We start from the raw sequence: 22,158 nt of genomic DNA on the forward strand, positions 1-22,158 counted from the left end.
GGAATGTAATAAGGTCAAAAGTTTAATTAGGGTCTAAGGTTTAATAACACAGGTCAACACGAAATTTGTGCTTGGGTTGTGACAATGAAATTATGTTAGCTATACCTATTGATACTCATCTGGAAAACAATTTTCTTTTTTTATTTAATTTGCTTTTGAAGTCAGCATAGCAATTTCCAGTATTCAAGAAAAATTGTCGGATGTAATTTTGGCAAAAACTCGAGAACGTCTTAACCGATTTGGCTGATTTTTGTTTTGTTTTCTTCATTTTAATAATGTTTTCATATTCATATTCAGAAAAATAAAAAAAAAGAAAATTAAGAAGACAAAAGAAAAATTAAATCGAAATTTTCGTTTTGTTCGAATTTGTGTCAAATGGGAGCTTGAGGCATTATTTGATACCTTCTATTTTCAATATTTATGGTAAAAGTAATTCACTCTGATGGTATTTTTAATCTACAAAAACAACTGTATCCAAACTGTAGCCATACTAGTTAATATTGAAATTCTTTATTTATTAAAACATTAAATTAATTTGTTTGCTTAGTATTTGTATTATTTTGTTGCATATACAGGGTGTCTAGAAACTTATGGATCAGCCCAAATCCTTACGGTTTTCGATTAAATATGCAGTTCTTGTGAAATTTCCCTACTTTACATCAGTATTTTGCTTCCTCTCCCCATAATTGATTAAAGTACTGCCAACTCTTAAGGTAAAACGACAGCCCTGCTGCCCAGTTGTCAGTCTCAGAGATGGCACCGCGTCATAATCGCTTTTACATTCTTGTCAAAAAGTAAATTTTCATGGCTCACCGCCGCAAAAGAAGTATAACTTCAACAATCTAAGAAAGCTACTGGTCTGCAGGTTTATTGAATCTAACAGCCACGACGGTACCTGTCCGCTTCATTGCACATCTAACCTAAAATCAGTTTGACCAATGCCGAATTACAAAAAATTAGGGCCGTATGCGAATTGCGTTATAAAAGTTTGTTAAATTTTGATATTTGGGTAAATTTTGACACTAGAGTGGTGAATAAAATGGGTTAACATTTACCCAGCTGCGGAGCAGGGTAAATCTTGACACTTGTGGTTAAAATTTGACGTTTCTCAAGATAGAAAGATCAAGATAGATTTGAAATTATTTTTGTTATAGATCTGTGTCAATAAGTTAAAAGAGCTTAACCCTAGTTTACCGCACGCAAAATAATGCAATAACCAAACTTGGGGGTTCGCGCGAACCCCAATGCTTTTATGCACCTCTAATTGTTCATTATCAACAATTTGATGCATTGTCTCTTTCTGTTATTGATTAAGGTGACAGTTGCGGTGTCTTTTTATGATAACACGTATATATAACAGGTATATTTTTGCCAAAATATACCTAATAAAAATTGTTGAAAATAGTCCATTTAAAGTCTTGGGGTTCGCATGAACCCCAAGTTTGGTTTGTGACTTTTTTTCAGAAAAAAATTCCAGAAAATTATATAAAACCGCTTTTATGGAAAAAAGACAAAAAACGTAAACAAAAATGAATTTCGTTCACTGAGTTTTCATCCCAGGTCGAAAAAATGATTTAGAAAAAAGTTAAGCATGCGTTGGGGTTCGCACGAACCCCAAGTTTGGTTTGTGACTTTTTTTCAGAAAAAAATTCCAAAAAATAATATAAAACCGCTTTTATGGAAAAAAGACAAAAAACGTAAACAAAAATGAATTTCGTTCACTGAGTTTTCATCCCAAGTCGAAAAAACGATTTAGAAAAATGTTATAACCATTTAAACATGCGTTGGGGTTGTAAACTAGGGTTAAGTCAATTTTTATCATTTTTCAGCATAAGCAAATGAAATTTGTGGACTAGATTTTTTTGTACTTTTTTGTGATTACTTTTAAACTGTTGCCGCTACACTAACAATTTTTTTTAGGGATACATACAGGCTTTTTATACCCTTGATTTGCATAATATGTATATTTTTTCTTGAAAACGTTCGTGACGACCGTTACATTTGAAAAAATATTTTACTTTGACTTAAGTATACAATTTGGCAGATATTTCAAGGAACAAAACAGCTTATGTTACTTAATCTGTTTTGCAAAATTGGGTTTGGTTCAAAATGCAATTTTTTAAAACGACTTAAGTCGACATAAGAACACAAATGGTTCACTCGGCAACAAGTTTAAAATAGCTTATGTTGACCTAAGCGATGAATATTTTTGAATTCAAATTGTCCTCCTGCTCGCTCGCACTATGTTATAACATTATGAGGGTAGCTAAAACCCCTTGAGTGCGCGTCCATTATAAAAAAAAATATAATAGCTTATGTCATGACTTAAGCTGATTTAAAAAAATGTATTCTTTTTAAGATTTGGACGATTTTATTTTAACAAATACATAAGCTATTATGCAAATGCAGTTTTTGTCCAAAAAGACTTAAGGTACTATGATTTTTTTTTTTAATTTAACGGTTTATTTTTTGCGTAGAGAAATGAGACCCAGACTAAAACAAAGCTGAACAAAAGGTGATGTTAAGCAAATAAAATCGATTTTCACTTATGTCAACATAAGCTCTTTTAACTTATTACAATAGAGATAATGCGTTGATATTTTAAGAAATGTAAAAGTATTAATACAAAGTACCTACTCCCTCATATTATTCATCTTGAAAAATTGAAAATGTACGAATTGTTTGTTTGTTTTGTTTTTTATATGTATTTCTATTTTGTTTGCAGCTGGTGAACTATGAATTAGTGTTCGAAGACCGAATTAAAAATTTCTTTTTTACCGTAATTAAGTATGGGAATTTATCGATAAAAATAAAAAAAAAATATGTGAAATTGAAACTTTCTTACATTTTCATACTAGAATATTTAACTTTATATATTTTCATCTGGGTTTTGTTAAAAATATAATAGTTAATTGATTATAAGAAAAATCATTTTTGAGGGTAATTTTGTTATATCTTGAGGGAATTTTAATCAAAGTATGGTTAAAACTCGCCGATCCGTATCTTACTATACCTGATTGAGGTTCACATTGGCTTTTTGACTAACTTACCGGACATACCGATTGTCATTTGGCCTGATGGCTGAATTATATTTTTCGTTCGCACTCATCAGACAATTTTCATAAAAACCCATTTTTCAGCTTATTTTTAATGTATTTTTGTCTATTCTGCTCTCAAATTAAAGAGAATGGATTATTACTGTCCGCCAGACAGACATGCCGTTCAATTGATAAACATGCCGTAGCCCTAGTATTTTTACATTTTTGTGAAATCGCATTCAAATGTTCGGAAGATTATTGCGAAAGAACTAACCGCTGGCATTTTTTAATACATATTTTAGTTTGATATATAGTTGAAATTTATCTTTTATATACTCGTACATGTTATTGGACATCTAAAATTCGTTTAGTTTTCAAAATATTTAAATTTTTGTTCAAAATGAGTTTGCCGTGTACACCATAAAATCTGAAGTTTCTTTTATTCATACACGTACGTCAAAAAAAAAAAAAACATAACAGCATTAAGACGTATGTATACGTCACAACAATTTTCAAAATTTTCGTAAATTGCATGAAAAATTTGACGTAAATGCTAAAATTTGGTGTTTACATACGTGAATATCTCAGCAACAAAAAAAGATCAAAACAAAACGGATAACAGATTTAAAAAGAGCAACCTCGAAAACATAAGACTGCGATTTAGCATATACGGCACTCCAATACTAGGGCGACGAAGTCCGTCCGACCACCAAAAAATTAAATTTTTTTTTGAAAACCATCCAGCAAACCAGACAGACGTGCGTCGCACAGTGGGCCCATATGGCCTTAGGCGTCTCAAAAATCTGTAACTTTGTTGTCTTTTGTGATGATTGCTTCAAATTTGGAACATAATGCCTTTGATATATAACGAATCATTCAACTTACTTTTTTTTGAAATTAAAATTATTTTTAAGCTTTTAAAAATTAGTCAAAGTTCAAAAAGTATGATTTTCACTTGATTTGGGTATTTAAAAATATCTGTAACTTTTTTGTCTCCTGAAATAATTAAACCAAATTTGGAACATATAATCTTTAATGTATCAGAAATCTCAGAAATCATTGAGCGTAGTTTTTTTTTAATGCAAATTATTTTTGAGCGTCTGAAAATAATTAACTCAAATTAGGAATATATTACCTGAAATGTTTAATAAATTATTTGACACACTGTTTTTTAGCTAATATTTTTATTTAAGTATTAAACGTTTATTCAAAGCTAAAAAACTACGATTTTGACTAGGCTAGAACGTCTCAAAAATCTGTAACTTTTGTATCTTAAAAGATTATTTTCTCAAATTTTGAAAAATAAGATAAAACTGGTTTCTTAATTTTATAAAGGCCTTCCCTTCGTATCTTAAAATTACTTAATTATTTTTATGAGTATAAAATAAAGAAAAAATACATTTCAAATTTGTTTGTGTCACGTTATTTGAAATTAAAGCTATTTTATTAAAAAATTATAAGAAAAATATTGATTATAATCATTTTAAATAAAGTCGTTTGTGAGGCAAAGTGAAATAGTAGAAAAACTACGCTTTTGAGAAAAGAGCAAAAAAAAGAAATCACAAAAAAAAATGGTTGTCAATTTTCAAGAAAATCCTTCTTAATTAAATACTTTAAACGGCTCTTTTGAAAATCTTCGAGTAAAATCAAAATCAGTAAATAAAATCTATATCTAACTTTTTCCATAGATGAAATTTTTTCAACAATTACAATATTAAATTCTAACATTTTTCTGTTACCTTAGACTTTTTCTAATAGTACAATGACTGAATTGTTCAAAATACAAATATCTTCAATTTCGGGTGCATATACTAAGTCTTAGAGCCCACAGCAAATTTTGGGAGTTGAGGTATAGCGTATAACCAAGATGTGAGAATGCAGTTTTATAGCCTTATGCGTTCTAATAACGAATTCAAAAGTCTGGCAGCTTTAAATCGCGGCTTTATATGGTTTCCGAGAGGTTAATTATCGTGAGTTTTCCAATTAATGTGAGTAGGCTAAAATAACAAAAAATCACATTCTGAATATAAGGACTGATGCTCTGTCATCCCCAGGGCCTGAAGACATCAATCTTGACAGTGCGATCAATAGAACTCAAGATATGTATTGAAACAGGTCAGGATGCACCAAAATACGTTTTTTTGTACTTTGTCATTCGACAGATATATCGTTCTCTATCAAAGAAAAGCAGATAAAAGCAGCCAATTCTTTTTGTATCTTTTAGTACATAAACCAAAGAACAAATTTGTGAAAAAAAGTAGACAGCCGAAGACAGCGAAAGACAGCTGAAACATTTAAAACTCAATTCGAAATTAAAAAACTGCAAATAAAAGCTTATTGTGTGAAAAAAATAATATTAACTAAGAGTATATTTTTAAAAATTTTTATTTTCAGCAATATAAATAGCAGTTAAAATAAGCTTTCAAACGACATACTACACTTATATAATTTATTCAAATATAGTTTTGAAGATTTGGTTTATTTTGTTACTCAAACAAAGTATTTTCAAGTGGAGACTTCAGATACAATTTTGTAATAGAGGAACTCATTTCAAAAATCAATTTTTAATTAAAACATATAGATTGACTTTCCCTTGATTCATTTCCGTAAAGAAATTACCAAAAATTAAAATTTCATAAAAACCATTTTTGAGACGCAAATGGTCCTTTTGGCCCATTGTGCGTCGGATGGGTGTTCACATTATCAAAACAGCATCAGATCAGACCCAATGGCAGCTGGGCCCAATTCCGCAAGAGTGAGTTTTTTTTATGTGAGGTTTTGTCTGCCTTGTTCTTAAGGCAATTTACACGTTTTTTCGTGTACACAGAGGAATTCACTCTTGCGGAATTGGGCCCTGGTCTGTCCGGCAAGTTAGTCAATGTGAACCCCGCTATTGACAAGTTGTTACAACAAATAAAACCACCACTCACAATAATTGTAACTTAAAATTTATAATAATAAATAAACGTAAATCGATTCTACACAGCCATGACACGAAAGATGATTTAATTGATATAAGTCTTATTCCCTTAGTTTTTATTGGACTGATGGGGATTCGTATGTTAATATTATGTTTCATTCAAATTATAATTATAATATTGTTTATTAATTTCTTAATAGGAATACACTTAACGTCTCGATCTTGATGGTACCCGTCATCCAGGTACACCTTTTTTACAACATATTGAAAGCCCAGTTTCTTTTTTTAAAGATATCGATTACAATTGCCCTCAAGGATTTAATCCATGCCAAATAAATAACGGTGGAGTTCTATTGGGGAGTATTTGTTTGCCAAACCGAAGCTCATCATCTAAGAAAAGTTGTAAACAAATACAGAATTTTTAATTAAATTTTACATATATATCGAACATTTGAGAAGTTTTATATTGTAACGATAACGATGAATTACTGAACTACACTACTGTGAAGATAAATATCTGAAAGCACTACCTATACTTTTAATAAAGGTTGGAACGCAAATCCAAAATATCGTAATGGAAGTATGGCGAAGGCGATGGCGGGTGAATCTGGGTTGGAATCGACTAACGCAATAGTCGATAATTGATTATCAAAATCGACGATTTATGGAGCAAAATTGTCGTTTTTTGACTATTAACTACTATCGACAATCACTCTAGCCGATTCCACCCCGATTTTCACCCGACATCGCCATTATTTTCTCATTCTACACAAAATTACTGAAGTTATAGCCACGCTCAGTTAATTTTTAACGAGCTCATCGAGTGAGTCCTGATCGAGCTCAGAGCTAAAAAGAAATGAAATTTTGGTGCTCAGAGCAGCGTTACCGTTGAAAATTTTTGAAAGGTCGCTAAAAAAGTCGCTTTCAGAAAAAAAAGGTCGCTAATCTCAAAAATTGAAAAAAAGTCGCTTTTTTGTCGAAAAAGCCGCTAAACCGTTTTCATATGTTTTTATATAGAAAAATAGATACAAGTTGCCTTGAAACAAAGTTTTTATTAACAACAACAAAATAACAAAATTAGAAACTAAAAAAAAAACAGTCTTCATTTTATACCGTAGTTTTCACTACAGCCTGAGATAATTTCGCAAATTACCAAAAAAGTGTTTTCACTATGAAATATCTCATTTCGACTGCCAAGTGTCAATTCAGAAATGAGTTTAGATTTGTAAGACATTTGACACCAATTTATAAAAAAAATTAAAACAAACAGAAGGTTTTTTAAACTCAACAAATAATTTATTTTTAAATGGAAATATAATTTTATTATGCTCCTTGCTTTTAAATATTGTGAGCATAAAGCGCAACTCATGGAATAACTGAAGAAGACGGCTGGACCCAACGCCGACAATGGAGGAGTCAAGAAGTCTTCGACTAATTGGTCAGACACTAAAACAAAACAATGCAAAGAAGTTCTGAATAAAGGGTTGTACTTTTTTCGTACCTACATTGGAAACAGTGCAAAAAAACACACCTCCCTACTAACAATTTTGCTTCTATAATGCTTTACAGAAGCAACAATTGCATCTGTAAAGCTTTATAACCACAAAATTGTTTGTCGGGCTACCTACACCCATGCAATGTAATGGACTTTGAGTTTGAATTGAAGTTGTGGGTATGGAAATGGATGAGTTAATGGATAGGCGTTTTTTTAACTCAGAAAAAAGCTCTGAACAGAGCCAGACCATTTCGAGCACGCTTTGAATAGCCTCTGATCTTAAGAAAGCTTGTTCTGAGCGCTCAGAATAATTTGTCTATTTACTTGTAATTTTCTGTTACAAAAGCAAGAAACAAAATTTAAAACTTAATTTAAAATAAAAAACTAGACGGACTACTGCACTCTTGCCGTCTTGCATCATTATTTAATTTGTTGAAATTTTTTTTTCAATTTCATTTGTAATGAAATTTAAAAATTTTTTTTTTTTTAAATTTCACTTGCAAAAAAGAAATAAAATCTTAAGAAAAAAAAAGTCGCTATCATGAAATTGGTGAAAAGGTCGCTTTGAATAAAAAGTCGTCGCTTGGTCGCTAAGGCTTTAAAAAGGTCGCTAATAGCGACTAAAGTCGCTTAGCGGTAACGCTGGCTCAGAGATCTCCGAGCTAAAAATGTAACAGAATTCTTTTTTTGACATACACGGAGAAAAATGATCGGTTAAAAACAACGTAAAACTCGTGTAAAATTAACAGAGAAGATTGTTAATATAGCACCTGCAAACTAACCCCGGTTAAAATTACACGAGTCGACTCGGTTATTAAAAATTGTTTAATTTTACCCACTTTCTCGGTTAAATTTTAATTTAATCTCAAATTTTAACCGAGATTCTTGATCAATATAAACAAGTTAATCGGTTAAAATAACCTTCTAAAATGGTAATTTTAAACAATTTAACTTAACCGAGGCGACTACGTTGATTTTAGCAACGAGAACTACGTAGTTTTTAGCCAAGACTACGTTATTTTTAACACATTTCATTTAACCCACTACTCGGTAGGTCCATTATTTTTCTGCGTGTATAGGTACAGAAACACGCTCGTTGTTCTAAAGATGACCCGATCCTTCTTTTTATCGATAACCTTGCCTTTCATTGTGGACAAGACAGCATATTATTCTGCCGTGACCCGTGAATCAAATCAAATAATTAACTGTAAGGGTGGGTTTGACGCCCCTTCATAAACCCTACTGATTGTGGATTCTACTGATATATTACTTTATGGAAAATTCCCTTGAATTAAAATTATTGTAATTCAAAAATTTCAAGAACTAAAATCTTCGATAACCTTCTACTCAAATTGAAGATCTTACAATCAGAAAATTTTCTTGCTCAAATCTGATGCTACTTCTTCTATTGCTGTAATCATTTAGAATAAGAAGTAATGCATTTTATTTTAATCAAATCAGTTGACGAGAAGTCGCATTAGCGTTCGCATAGTATGTCTTTTCGGGCCTTTTGATTACAGCAGTGAAATACAAATATTAATCATTTGGTTCTCTTGTTTCTTTAGTGTCTTATCTCAATACCAAACGGAAAAAAGTAACATGAACAAATTATATTCTGATTTTACATTTTAAAATCTATAAAGTTTGAGTGGAAATAAGATTCATTTGACAGATAAGATAACAAAATGAATAGTAAATTTATAAAGTTATTATGCATGGTGATTGTGCTAGAAATTTCGACCAATGTCCATGCTCAATATTCAAATTCGATTTTAAATCAGCTTTATAAGCATACAGATGAACCTATACAGATCCTTGAGCATGGAGATAGTGAATACAGTTTTATGGATTTAGAAATGGATACTCCTATCAGGTTTTATAGTAAAACATACAGTCGACTTTATGTAAGTTTCTGGAAGCTGCAATATTTTTCATATATTCGAATTAATTTAATTTGATAATTTCTTCAAAACGATGAAACTTCTTGAACAAAACAATATATTCCCCTAATGAACAACGAGAAGAAGGTGTTCTTCAAAATTACTTGCTAACAAATTTGGTTCAGTGCATCAGTTTAATTAAAAAAAAAAAAAACCATTTTAGTGTTTATTCGTGAAGCATTTTTAGATCGATAAATCAAAATTGATACCAGGTGGTTAGTAAATTTTCTATATTTCTTGTTCAGTTAATCTCATTTCTTTCGGTTTTGATTTTTTTAGTTTATTTTTGCTTCCAGTGATAGTGGTACGATTTGCATTGTGTGAAATAAATAAAAATAAAATGCACGACTGGGTCGCACGAACGAGTTAAAGTTGCTTAAATTTTTAAGACTTTTTATAGAAATTTGAAAAAAAAAAAAATTAAATTCGTTTTTTTAAAAAATAAAATAAAATCTGAAATCCAATTGCCTTCCAAAAAAATATGCAATTTTGATTGATATATTAAGATGTATTTTTAGAAAAAAAAATTTCAAAATCGTTAGAGCTAATTTTTTATAAATAATTTTTTGGAAAAAAAGTTTTAAAATAAAATTGGTATGCCATTTTGTAGAAATCACTAAGCAACATCTAAAAACAAAATTTCAAAAAAGTTCAATGTAACGTTTTCGAAAATTTGATTTTTCAATTTTTTTTTTTAATCCAAAAATTATTTTTTTGGATATTTTATTATTTTATTTATATTAAGATTATACAGTAGTCCCTCGATAATGTGAATTACCGATAATGCGAATTTCTCTAAAATGTGAATCGCCAAAAATTTTCATTGTCATCTCTATAATGTGAATTTCGAAAATTTTTAGACTCTATAATGTGAATTTCCTTTGCAAAAGCTTGCATGTTTTTCTCGTTCGTGCACGCAATTTTTGTATAGGTCTGAAAAATGCATAACTGTTATTTGTCTAGACATATCTTAAGATATATTGAATGCAGCTGCAGGCTGGAGATTTTTGTGCTAGCATTTTACATCTTTTTATGAACTTTTTTTTACATTTTCTTATGAATAATTGATTTTAAAGATTCTTATGATTTTTTTTTTCAGTTTTTGAAATGGAATGTACTCCTTATTACTTGTATTTTATTGATTTTTTTATGAATTCAATAAATGCTTAAACTGAGCTTAAAATAAATATTTTCTGTGATATTTATTGGTTATAAAAAATGTTTTAATCAGTTAAATCTCAGTTGGAAAAAGTTCCAGTAATGTGAATCCCTCTAAAATCCGAAAACGCCTTGTTTTAATTAGTTCACATTATCGAGGGACTACTGTATAAGTGCTTCTTCACAAAAATTTTCCTTGAAATCGAATAAGCGGTTTCGGAGATAATCGGATTTGAAAAAAACGGTTTTATGGCAGGTACCGTTAATAATGATTTTCAAACAAAATTTTTTTCATTAAAAGATAAAGAAGTTGGAGCCGTTTTTGAGATATTTCAATTTTACTAAAATCGGTATATGACGAGTACCGTTATTTTTGGTCAAAAAAAAATTAGTTCCAAAAACCCCTCTGGAGGATCGCCAAATAACGCTACATACCAAGTTTGGCATTAATCGGTCCATCCGTTTAGGCTGTAGCTCCTTATACAGACAGACTGACAGACAGACCGACTCCCGGGACCCACTTTTTTGGCATTGTCTACCATCGTAATGTCATGGAAAAATGTTATCTCAGAATGCATAACTTGATATAAAGTACCTATATCGCAAGTAAAAATAAAGTTAAAAGTTTATCAAACAAAAAAATATTTCGACTAAAATCAACCTCAATTGAAGTAAAATTATCAAAATCAAAATTTGTTTTTGCGATATATTTTTTGAACGAAGAAAACAAACCACACCAAAAAAGGGATGGAATTTGATGGAATAGCCATGGTTAGTAATTGAGAAAAAGTGTAAAAAAAAAACAATTTTTACACTGAAAAAAAAAAACAAATTTTGATTTTTAAGAGGTTGGTATTTGAAAAAAAGTTTTTCTGTCAACTTTTGAAATTTTTTTGGATAGATTTAACTAAGCATGTAGCTTTTCTAGATGCTCGTATGGCAAACCAAAAAAAAAAATCAATGATTTTTACGCTTGAAAAAATATTTGTAGGTACTTAGTGGTTTTTATGGTGAAATGAAAAAATCAACTGAAGCTTCTTAACAGAAATGTTATATGGATACGGTGACCATCCGTCCCAGTTTACCCGGGACTGTCCCGTGTTTGTATTGCCCGGTTTTTTATTTAAGAAACCCGGGACGTATAAGTGGCCCGTATTTTGTAATTTGTCCCGTGATTGTCCCGTCTTTCCACATTCTCTGATTTTTGTAGGTATTCAAAATTTCAAATACTCTGTATGGAAAACAAAAAAACATTGGTTGGAAAATTAATTTTGTTTTTAATTTTTCGAATAGTTTAAAAAAATTGATTCGTTCCAGCTTGTATTTGTCAGATTGAAAAGCTAAACCAGAAAGTTTTTTTTTTAATATTAAACAACATATGAAAGAGGAGAGATCCCAGCTATATTTCAAAACTAGCTTTCACAATTTTAATGAAAAAAAATATTTTTTTTAAACAACCTATTTCACTGCCCAACACACAAAAATTTTCCAGACCGGTGATTATCATTTCTTACTAAATTTAGGGTGCTGATTCCAAAACTAGCAGCTCTAGTTTTTAAATTATTCATACATAAAAAATCATAGAAATTCATACAATTTTTTTTTGTATTTTTATTTTACTTACTGAAGCGAAATACATTACATTCGAAACAAATTTTCCCAATTGAACTTTAAAAACGCTTGTAATAATAAAATCTAAAAAAAAAAAAATAGTATGAAATCCCCCCCACAATATGAAAAATGAAAATATCTAAAAAACTAGAGCTCCTAGAAAGCAACATAATGCAAATGCATTATGTTCGACAACAAATTTTCTGGAAAATGTTAACAAACAGTTAAAATAAGCACAACTTTAAAATTAGTACGAAATTACCCCCAAAATGTGGAAAACTTAAATATTTCAAAAAAATAGAGCTCCTAGAAATATAGGAATGTGATTTTTAGGTTAACTGACCCTAAATACATTAAGTTTAATATAAATTTTTCTGGAAAATTCTAAAAAACGCTCAAAATAAGGAAATCTGAAAAATTAGTACGAATATTACCCAAATATGAAAAAATAAATATTTCAAAAACTAGAGCTGATAGAAAAAAACCAATATGATTTTTGAGCTCACTGGACCCAAATCCATAAAATTAGATATACCTAAATGTTTCTTGAAAATTTTAAAAAGTTAAATTATAAATTTTAAAAACGTCACTGTGGTGTATGAGTACTTACTATTTTGTTTTTGGGAGGTAAATAAAAAATAATACTTCTATAATTTTTGAACTTAGCGTAAGATAGCAAAAAGAAAAGTTGAGCTATCTTGGGCTAATCTTGGGCAAACAAACCACGGCACAGTGCGGTATTTTGACCTAACACGTTGTCATAAATCAAATTTCTCAATTTTGCCCCCCAGGATTAAGCTTATGTCCCATATAACAGGTAGATAACCAGGCTACTTTAAAATAAAATCTATCTATAAATTGGTCAACCCAGTTCGCGACACCATCAGCTGCAACTTGTACTCTTTGGGTAAACACTATTTTTTCTGCAATTTTTATTAAAAGAAGTGTTTTGTTTAAAATTGATTTTAGTGAAATATTTTGATGTGGATATTAACAATCAAGGTATTTATTGTATTATAAAAAAAAATATAATTGTATATGCAACTCTATTTTTTCATACGAAGGGGTTGAAGTACACACTTAAGAAATTTGCACCTTTTTCATTGTGTTTTTTTTTATAAACATTATTGTTTTTAAAATATCACAACCCGCCGCAACATGGCCTTACCTATATATTATTAATCTGCTACATATGTAGAACAATATTGCATTTCAAGAGTTTGCCCGAGTTTCCCAGGAAAAAAGTATGTTTCATTTTCTTTTTTTTAATTTTTTTAGGAACTTTGTTATTTATTAGAATGAATTCTTTAGTATTTGACTTAAGACTACCATTATCATTAAATAATTATACAAAAAGTTCCATTATACACAGAGAAAAATATGACCACCTAAAAACTAACGGATTGCCATATTGTTTTACTGCCCATATGTTTTATAAGGAAATCTTATTAAAAGCAACGATTAATAAGGTTTTTTATAAGGATTTCTTATTATTTTTATAGAGAAAATCTTATTAAAATTTGAGTGAAAAGTTCATTTTTTTTGCAACTTGGCATTGGCATTGGAACAAAAATCGCGATCAATATTTTCATAGCAGGTTGGTTCAGGTGTTAAGGTTGTACTCCAGTCAAAGCGTCGGAAAAAAAGGGCCTAACCTTGCGTACAGAGGCACTGTCAGTTTTAATTTATGGATCGATAGGGGTATATTTAAAAGGCTTAAACCCAATTTCTCACCACCTGATCATTCTTTTTAGCAGAGTTATTCACAAAAATGCATTTTTTTTGGGATATTTTACTTCTAAGCTTATATCTTTGCTCCAGTTTGTCGTAGACCAAAAAATAAACATACATTCTCTTCCTTATAATATTTCCTATCGTTGTATGTAATTTCATTGTATTAAAGTGAGTTACTACAAAATGGCAGCCAGTTAAAGTCAAATTCATTTTTTTTAAAGTCATTTTCATTTTTGGTTCGAAAAAAGCTTATATTATGGTTAACATTTTATAACATTTATTTATTTAATTTCCTGCATTTTAAAGAAAAAATCAACTCTTTATCACTAAAGATGGCCGAACAATTGATAAATGAACGCATGAAAAACCGGTGCAAAACCACCCAAAAATATCGTTTTTTGGGAATAACTCGACTTCAGAATGTCCTACGGCAAAAAATAAAGCAATTAATTGTTAGTTACAACATTTTCTATCGATTTGGTGCACATTCTTTTTGTTTAAACAAATAAAAAGTAAATAATATTAAGTCGAAATTAAGTCGTTTTTTTGTTTATCAAACAAATCGGTGCAAGTATTGGCTAACAAAATAAAATAATATTGTAGTCCTTTAAATTATCTACAATTTAAAAAAAATTAGGTCTCTACGACCCACACGAGCCTAGTTATTATAATTTTAAGAAAGCATTAAAGAAAGCTAAATTTTGGCAAATTGTCCATAAACAATTAAAAAGCTTTTTGGAGTATCTAACTACCAGTCAAGATTTCGACAACATCACACCTTTTAATATAATGGGTACAAATTTGACGAAGCTAGATTTTTTTCAATGTGTGAAGGTAAAAAAAAAACCGTTTTTTGCCCATAACTCCAGATTTTGGGGGTGTTAGGGACTTTTTAAATACCGTTTCGTAATCAGTGCGACTAGCTCTATAAAACATGATAGGTCTCCGCCCGCGTATACTTTGAAACCTCATTTTTGTAACATCGTGTTATTTATGGAACACGTAGAAGCTAGATCCTGCACCAAGTCACATGTGAAAGGCGCTGAATAAACTAAATCGTTGACGAAATGGACTCAACTCACGTTAGAGGTTAGAAACTGCTGAGTTAAAACTTTTTGCCAATTCTTCGAAGATTTTAGAAAGATTAATTATATCAGCTTATCTTCTCACTTCTTGCCTAAGTCACCTCATCAAATTGTTCCGCTTAATTCAAACTGAAGAAATTTCAACAGATTATTAATTTATAAATTCTGAAAGCTTAATTCTTAATTATTTTCAGATAAATACAAATGGAATTTTAACATTTACCAAAGAATTTCCCGAATATCTCAATCAAGAATTTCCAGCGAATATTCCATCCATTGCACCATTTTTTGCAAACGTAGATACATCAGCTCAAAATGACTCAACCATCATCAGTCTCTTCGAATCACATCATCGTGAGAAATTACAAAAGGCAAATGAACTTGTTCGCATAATAGTTTCCGATAATGCATTTGAAGCCACAACATTATATGTGGCTACTTGGGAGAATGTTGGATATTATGATAATCAAACAGATAAGTTGAATACTTTCCAGGTAAACCAACTTTATAATTGATGAGATATTAATAAACTTTGAAATTGTTTTCAATCTAGGCTGTAATAATTTGCAACTCGTATGAAACATATGTTCAGTTTATTTACCCGAAAGGAGGCATCAATTGGATGCAAGTTGATTCTTCGGGATTTGGGCTACTTGATCTTCCAGCTCAAGCGGGTTTTGTCTCGGATGATGGAAAATACTTCATGATCAATGGATCCGGAACTGAAAATGTTAGATATTTCAATTTGTCATTGTTGACCTGAAGTAAATTTCTTTTCTTCTAAAAAGGTTTTGCATTTCAGTGAGATGTCTAATATTGGAATCGATGGTGTTTTCTTATATCGTGTTGGTCTGCTTAGTTATGATTCAAATATTTCGGATGAAGATATTAAAAAAACTATCAATGATATTGCTCCCCCAATGTCTTGTGCGGAAGGTGGTAGTGAAAAATGTCATTCTAGGGCTGCTTGCGACGACATATCAGATGGATTTTGTTGCAAATGTTTTAGGTGGTACTACGGAAACGGGCTTTCTTGCATCAAAACTTCAGTTCCTTTTCGTGTTTCTGGATTACTAAGTGGCGAAATTAATAATCGGCCTATTGAAAAATCTGCGAACATTGAATCTATCATAGATTTGAAAAATGGTCTTAGTACAACTTCTATCAATTCGATCAGTGACGAATTGGGATCCCAGTTAAAGTTGGCTCTGCCAGTTTTTAGTTCTATTGGCTGGCTGTTTGCAAAACTATTATCCCCCAAAATTATGAATGGCTATCAATTGACCGGTGGTAATCTCGACATTAGCTCTGAATTGATTTTCGAGTCTGATGAAATACTGTATATCAATCAAAACTATGAATTCAGAAATCATCAGCAGACAATTAAAATTGAAATAAACGGACACGTACCCCAGGTTAAGTTTGACGAGCATATTAAAATTCCTGGTTTCATCGAAGAACTGAAATTCACATCCCCTTATTCAATTTCTTCAACTAAAGACCATCACATTGAGATTCCATCAAAGAACAAAACTATCAAATTTCAGTTAAACCAAAATATAGTATATGATGAGTCATTGCACTCATGCAACAACAACTCCACTGATCTAACCGAAAAAATTTCTTTCTTAAAAGTTTCTAATATCTCCTATGGCTTGGAAAGTGGAACGCATAAACATTCCCTTGTTACCAAAATTGGTGATGATGCTTCTCTCAATCCTTGTACCAGTGGTTTAGCAAAGTGCTGGGAGCTTAGTAAATGTGTCCCAAATGAGGAATCATATGAATGCGTTTGTTATATTGGATGGATGGTGAATATGACCAAAGAGGGTGGAGAGTGCGTTGATATTGACGAGTGTAAAACCTACCCAAATGCGTGTGCTCATGATAAACATAGTTATTGTGAAAATATTCGCGGTGGCTATACATGTTTATGCAACGAAGGTTACGAAAATTACGGAGCTGGCTGCTACGGAGACAATATTTATGAAATTTATGAGGACGATATAAAATCTTCTACAAAAGAAAATACTTATGAATACGATGAATGTAGAAAAGATGGGAATGAATGTGAATGCGCAGTTCGAACTTCTACAGGCAAAATATGGGAGGAAGATTGTTATTATGTAAGTGTACTTTTAAACAATAGCAAAATTAAAAAATATATTATCTATTCATAATTTCATCAAGAAATTAACAATATTTGAAACTATCACTATAAATATTGATTACAGAATCCAAAATTATGTGGCGATCATGCTTCTTGCATACGATCTAGAAGGTGAGTTTATAAGCTTCCATATATCATATCATTTCTAGACCATATTTTTTTTTTCTTTTTATTTAAGTGATCCAGGTTTATTTGAATGCTTATGCAATTCTGGTTTCTATGGCGATGGAAAGCTTTGTAAAAAGGAGCATTGTCAAATAAAACCATCTATGTGTGATACAAATGCTAATTGTCGGCCGTTTAATGGTAGTTTTACCTGTGTTTGTAATCCTGGTAAGCAAATACTTATTATTATGTTCAATGAGACGAACATTCTTCCACACTTCTACAGTGGCAAGAGATTTGAAAGATCTTGACATACTGGGACAAATGATTTATGTTAATCGCTTTCATACGAGTACATATCCATTATTCATTTAGATTACCGATCGACCCATTCCTCGTATCCGTAGAGGAGTGTGACGTAAACTGTGCAATATAAGAATTTTTAGAAATTGAGATTAGAGTCAATTGAAAAGATCTTTATTTGACTCTATGTTTTCTTTGTGAAGATCTCTCTTCTAGTGTCATTATTCCTTGCTTCTTGAGCTTCTTCTGACAGCTATTCTATAGGCAAAATGCAGGACCTAATTATAGAAATACATATGTATTTTCCATGAACGAACATTTTATGGACCCTACTATATAGGATACACGGTGTCATAAAAACATTATCTTTTCTCTCTGTCAAATAGCTGCCCAAAACTGTATGTCAGCGCTATTGTCATCGAAACTATCAACGCAGTGACAAGAATATGCAACTGGAGGGGCTTGTTAATTGTTTGTGGAGCTAGGATTACACGGTCAACGAAATTGTGTCAGTGCATTGACTATGAAGGAAAAATGATGTAAGATTTTTTTTCCAAAAGTGTCATAAAGTGTGATGGTTCACAAAAAAATTGATGTCAAAGTGTTGACTTGATCTGTACAATGATACTCGCGCTAACACACAGTTTTGGGTTTTGATATTGAGAGCGTTTTGGCAGAGTGAAGATAAAGTTTTTGGTAACGTGTATACGTGTAATCAATCCTTACTTAAGTCTACGAATTGTTGTGTTAAAATCTAAGCTTAAAAAAAAACTACATAACCATAGGTGAAGAAAATCATCTGGATTTATTAGAGTAGTTTGTAATGTACTAAATTCTGAAATTCGAATGGTCCGAATTTTGATTCAAACAATATTGCTTACTTTTACATAAAAAATGTTTTTAAATTTTCGATGAGTAGGTACAATCATTTTCAGAATTCGATTTCGCCTTCCCATATCTCACACTTTACACTTGTATGCAGAATGCAGTTACAAACCATTTTGAAATTACATCTACTGTCTCATACAAATATAGATTGAATATAATTAACTCTGCTTTTCATCATCAGAATATCGTGGAAATGGAACTTTATGCCGATTGCGCCGAGACTATGGGGCTACTGAGTTTTTAGCTTGCATTCGGCGTGATGGCTTCAAAATCGTACGCGTAAATTTGGATGAACAAGTTATTTCTACGGTTGGTGAATATGAATATGCCAATAAATTTGGATTTGACATAGATTGCGTTGAAAGACGCGTCTACTACTCAGTAGAGCGCAAAATCAAGAGCACAAATTTTGACGGCACAGATATTCGTGATTTTATAACTAAGGGTAAGTTTTTTCTGCGTTTCTTTGGAGGTTGTTGGCTACTCATTAGTCATTACTTATGATAATACAGTATTGAAATCTAGTACTGCCAACTACACTTCCTAATCCTAATCTCCTCGAGCAGAAGATCATGTTTTAATTGTAGCAAACTTACTAGTCATCTACTTATGAGCATATTACTCCAAAGAAACGTTAATATAGAAATAATATTCGATTTGACATTTAGTCTGTTACGCTGCTGATACGAAACGACGAATTCCATACAAAACTTAAACTGAGAGTTTGCAAACGAAAAATGTCGTGCTTTTTTTTCTGAAGTAGGTACATAGGTACGCTATTGGGTCCAGAGAAAATTGAAAATTATTCTAATTTTTTTTTGGAGAAGTCTCCAATTCATTTTCGCAAAAAATAATGGCCAGAAAAACTACATTTAATTTTTTTTTTTTTTTTAATTTTTAATTTTGGTTTGGTCTTTCTGAGATGTTTTGCAACTTGTTTAACTACATGAATATTTATCCTCTGATATTTCGCATCAGAATCGTACTTGGCTTTATCACGAATTTCAATTGTATCGAAGCAATCGCACGAAATCCATTCGTATTAATGAATGTATGAAATTTTTCATTTTTTTTTTTCGGGATTCGTAGCAAACTTTCGACACGAATGGAATTAAGGTCGATTTAAAAATAATTTTGAATACAAAATTATATCAATATTTTTTTTTTTATGAAGAAATCCGTTCGCCATTCGGAATTGCAATTGATTCTGTATCTAGACGTATATATTGGAGTGACGATTATAGAAAGACAATAGAGGTAGCTAGCTTGGACAATCCGAAGATGAGAACTGTATTGCTACATGTAAATACAAATTTTAATCCACCTACATACATTGCCGTCGATCCAATTAGAGGGTAAGTGCACATTTTTTAATTCTTCAACTCACATATTTAGGTCTTTTGATTGAAGCTAATATAGTGGAGTAACTAAAGCTGGCATACGGCAACAACGGTAATTGTTAGCCTAAAGAGGCCAAAGTATTTTTAATTACCGACGTATGAAAAAAAAGATCATCAAAATCGGAGCTGTTCCCTAATAATTGGATTTAGTTACTCCACTATAAAAAAAATTTTATTTAGTACAGGTAAAATTGACATTTAAAAAATAAAAAATTGTTACACTCATGAAACTTGGCAAAAAGTTGGCATAAGAACCAAGGATACAAAAGTCTATGAAAAAAATCGGGTGGAAAGGTGTTTTTTCGCGGACAAGAGGGAGGGGGTGAAACTATAAAATATAGTGAAAAAAATTCTTTGTGAAATAATATTTTATATAATATTTTTATTTAAATCATCTGTCTATCAAATAATAATTGTATTTGAGATTAGAATATAATGTTTAGAGAACTTATTTCACTTGAAAGACGCTTTAAACTTAAGATTTTCAGCCAGTAGTCAGCTTCTTTATGCAAAGTCAATTACTCATAAAAAAGTTGCTGTTTATTTTCAAGATAATAAGTCCGGGATTCAATTGTCTTTCAATTTTTGTTTTTAGAAAACTTTATTGGATAACTGGTAGCCAACAATTACTCAGTTTTAAATTAGAACAATCAAGAATAGAAATGTCTGAATTGGACGGCACCGATCGTGAGATTCTTTTCGATTTTCCAAAGAAATCTATAACCAGTTCGTTGGTCTTACTTCCAAACAGTGAAGAGCTGTGCTTTGTCACTCATGATTATTATGATGGTTCACAAATACAATGCATAAAAACGAATTCGAAGGAGATACGAACTGTTGCGATGAATTTGTCAAACATAGATGCACTAACTGCCACAGATGAAAGTTTCTATTGGACTGATCACTATTCGTATGTTGATATAATGTTATATTGTTTTATATTAAAATGTTTGTTCTAATTTTGTAACCTAATTTTTTTTTTAGGATGACGCTTGAACGTCTCGATTTTCATGGCACCCGTCATCCAGCTACACCTTTTATAGAACATATGGAAAGCTCAGTTTTTTTTATTAAAGATGTCGATTACAATTGTCTTCAAGGATTTAATCCATGCCAAATAAATAATGGTGGATGTCCATTGGGGAGCATTTGTTTGCCAAACCGAAACTCATCATCTAAGAAAAGTTGTAAAAAATTAAAGAATTTTTAATTAAATATTTTATTTTTGACTTTTTTAAAGTTTTATGTTGTAACAATGAATTACTTAACTACTAATAATATGCTACTAATCTATGGTACTATCATGGTGAGTGATAGTACCAGTGGTCTAAAACCTGGCCAAAAATATTTGGGCACATTTTTCACATCAAATAGGTACCAAATGACTAAAAAGTTATTTAGAAAGAACATTTTTCATTTTCTTGGTATAGTAAAACCCACTTAAGTGCTTACCTCCCGATTAGCCGTGAACAAAAATTATTAAAAATCAAAAAATGCACATACAGTCCTGTGACCTGTGCTATAACTTTTCCGAAAGCTCGTTGTTTGTACTTTGTTTTGTTTTTTGACTCAAGTTGTTTCATGAGTTTTTTAGAAATTAAGTTTTAAAGATGAAGTTTAGAAAAATTTTTTTTTTGTTAATTAAGTCATTCTGTATAAAATTTTGCAATATCATGGACCTTTTTAATCATTAATTAATGACCTGGTAGTTTTAAGTCAAATACTAAAGAATTCATTCTAATAAATAACAAAGTTCCTAAAAAAATAAAAAAAAAAAAACGGATTGCTCACTTCAAATTTCAAGGTGTGTTTAATATTTTATCGCTGAATGTGCACTAATAAAGTTCTGATGCAAAAAATTGTTAACTATTATCGTCGTTCTTTTGTTTATTAAAATAAAATGCGCGAAAAGATTTCATGTAGGTATACTTGCTCTTCAGTTAAAAACAAATTTTAATAACAGACTATCATTTGTAGGTATGACCTTGGCATTGTAAAATTGAACTATACAACAGAATTTAGATATTTATGTAATTGATATATATTATTAGATATATCATTAAATGTTACTTTTATTGCAATTTCTTTACAAATAAACAATGAAAGTTCACAATTCATAAAATCGGAGAAGAAAAGAACACAGTTCTTATATTTTTTTTCTTGAATAATAAAATACAGTGGTTGGGGAAATTTCCTCAATCTTGCCGGAATTCAACTTGAATCATATTCAACACATTCTATTTTAATGTAGTTCGGACACCAAAAATCAAAAATTTAACCCATTTCAACCAAACGTCTAAATTTAATCTGT

General features: G+C 30.7%; 1 protein-coding gene across 2 annotated transcripts; it reads left to right on the forward strand.

The window, feature by feature from the left end:
- The first annotated feature begins 8,011 nt into the window (after positions 1 to 8,011).
- Positions 8,012 to 21,765, forward strand: LOC129906167 (nidogen-like). 2 transcript variants are annotated; one of them, XM_055981830.1, is made up of 10 exons: positions 8,012 to 9,357; positions 15,176 to 15,475; positions 15,535 to 15,711; positions 15,770 to 17,107; positions 17,216 to 17,262; positions 17,330 to 17,484; positions 18,629 to 18,892; positions 19,622 to 19,802; positions 20,443 to 20,757; positions 20,832 to 21,765. In XM_055981830.1, exons 1-10 carry the CDS (start codon positions 9,139 to 9,141, stop codon positions 21,055 to 21,057), a joined length of 3,222 nt encoding a protein of 1,073 aa, XP_055837805.1. In that variant the 5' UTR covers positions 8,012 to 9,138; the 3' UTR covers positions 21,058 to 21,765. The 2 variants fall into 2 exon arrangements, with proteins under 2 accessions (XP_055837805.1, XP_055837806.1); XM_055981831.1 differs by lacking the exon at positions 20,832 to 21,765 and having other exon boundaries at positions 19,867 to 20,560.
- The last annotated feature ends 393 nt before the right edge of the window (positions 21,766 to 22,158 follow it).

The sequence above is a fragment of the Episyrphus balteatus genome, chromosome 1 (genome assembly GCF_945859705.1).
Source record: "Episyrphus balteatus chromosome 1, idEpiBalt1.1, whole genome shotgun sequence".
Lineage (NCBI taxonomy): Eukaryota > Metazoa > Arthropoda > Insecta > Diptera > Syrphidae > Episyrphus > Episyrphus balteatus.

What these genes read in the sequence shown, in the direction of transcription:
- LOC129906167 (XM_055981830.1), top strand. Translation starts at nt 9,139, where the DNA reads ATGAATAGTAAATTTATAAAGTTATTATGCATGGTGATTGTGCTAGAA. An exon ending in ATGGATCCGGAACTGAAAAT is followed by an intron (nt 15,712 to 15,769) that starts GTTAGATATTTC and finishes TCTTCTAAAAAG; the next exon opens with GTTTTGCATTTCAGTGAGAT. An exon ending in TCTTGCATACGATCTAGAAG is followed by an intron (nt 17,263 to 17,329) that starts GTGAGTTTATAA and finishes TTTTTATTTAAG; the next exon opens with TGATCCAGGTTTATTTGAAT.